This window comes from Rhagoletis pomonella, unplaced genomic scaffold (genome assembly GCF_013731165.1).
Source record: "Rhagoletis pomonella isolate Grant_MI unplaced genomic scaffold, Rhpom_1.0 Rhpom_scaffold_00007, whole genome shotgun sequence".
Classification (NCBI taxonomy): domain Eukaryota; kingdom Metazoa; phylum Arthropoda; class Insecta; order Diptera; family Tephritidae; genus Rhagoletis; species Rhagoletis pomonella.
In genome coordinates, this window is record NW_023458561.1 from 54,023,532 (window position 1) to 54,025,302 (window position 1,771).

Below are 1,771 nucleotides of genomic sequence, written 5' to 3' on the forward strand. Positions count from 1 at the left end.
GATATTATTATGGGTCCCGGAACAAATGAGGACGCTGATAAGAGTTCAGATGGCGAAGACAATGACGACGACGATGAGTCACCAAGCGCAAAATTTCGGCGAGGTAATCATTATCCGGTATTAAATGAAATCTATAAATGTTTGGTTATAGGTGAGAAATTGCCATCAGACTTGGAAATGGGCAGCGATTCGGATGATGGCAGTCCTGGCAATGAAGACAGTGGGGATGATGGCGAATGGAATATGATGGGTGCTGCGCTGGAACGAGAATTTCTTGGACTTGATGATTAGCTTGTATTGTTTGAATTTAGAAAATATTAAGGGTAATTTATTTGAACTTTTTCACTTGAATTCTGAGTAAATTTTAACTTTATTCTGTTTTCACCCATATAGTAAGTACGCTTATAAAGCTTTTAAATTATGAATACGTGTGCACACATTTATATAAGTATATAATTGCAGGCATAAACTGTTGAAAACTAACTTGAAAGCAATTTTAAATTAATAAACAGTAAGGCGAACCCAATTACAATTCTTGTGGAAGATGTATTTGTTTTATAATACTTATAATATATTTTCCTGTAATTGAACTTATTTATTACTTAAAGAAACTGTTAAGCAGTTTCAGTTATTTCTCGACTTTTTTTGAAACGGCTAACACGTTTTTTAGGTGCATGTACATCGATATATTTACAGTCAGGGAGAGGTTCTGGTTCAGTTAGAGGCTTTTCAAAAACTTCATTCATCACCTAAAAATGTACGTTAGTGAAAATAATAAATAAAAGGCATCTGTTCATCGGATACGTCAATGAATAAAGAATTGGCTTATTGAAAAAAGCAGGGTTTCAAAATGCTGTAATTTTTTCATTTGATTTACTTTTGCTGTGCTTTGACTTCGGCATGATATCGATAGCAAAGCAACAGCAATTCGGATAAAGCAAATGCTTTGGCTGTCGTTTTGCTGTAAAATTTCGAAAGCAACCAGACATTAAAAAAACAATATGTGAAAGCACAACGACAGCGCAGCGGCAGCAAAGCAACAGCAATTCGACTATCACTTGACCGTGAAACATCAAATTGGCAGAAATATGTATGCATGCACAAATGCATTACCCTTTAGTTGTACTGGTGACAAGAGGCGACCATAAGCTAACTACGACGATGCATTACCGATTGTTAGGCAATTCGCTAGCGATTGGTAATCGCCAATTTCACACCAGATAATCGCTAGCGAATGGTCAAGGCAAAGGAATTGATACTGCAAATTTTGTGTGTACTCACTCCTGGCGAGTCAGCGATAATACACCATGCTGCAAAGCTTCATGTGCACAGGACATTCAAGCAAATCACAGCACAACAAAAGTGCTATCACAGCAAATCAAAAGCAGTAAATTCAATTTACTAAATTGTTTTCAATAAACTGCCGACAAAAAAGCAAAATAAAGGCCCTTATTATGAGCTGCATTCGATTTTCGATCTTCGCTGGCTATCGAAGATCGAAAGTGGAATTCGTATTATGAGCTATGCAAGCGTGTCGAAATTTTCGTTGAGTATCGAATTTTCTGTCGAACAGAATTTTGCTTTCGATGGTGTAGCGAAGTGTTAGAAAATTGTGAAAAATGTATGATTTTGTATATGTTTTCTTACATTTTGGCGGCTAGACATTAATTTTAAACAATTTTTATTAATTTCATGCAGTTCTAACATCTTGAATACTAAACACAAGCTCGAAAGGCTGGTTTTACTTATGAAAGAAAATCTCAATACTCTG

At 35.7% G+C, this 1,771-nt stretch overlaps 1 protein-coding gene across 1 annotated transcript; it reads left to right on the forward strand.

Annotated features, from left to right (window-relative positions):
- Positions 1-574, forward strand: LOC118743083 (the record flags this gene model as incomplete). The annotated part of the gene is given in 2 exon segments (XM_036475573.1): positions 1-103; positions 152-574. Coding segments are annotated over 2 exon segments (234 nt in total). The 3' UTR covers positions 292-574.
- Positions 575-1,771: the final 1,197 nt, after the last annotated feature.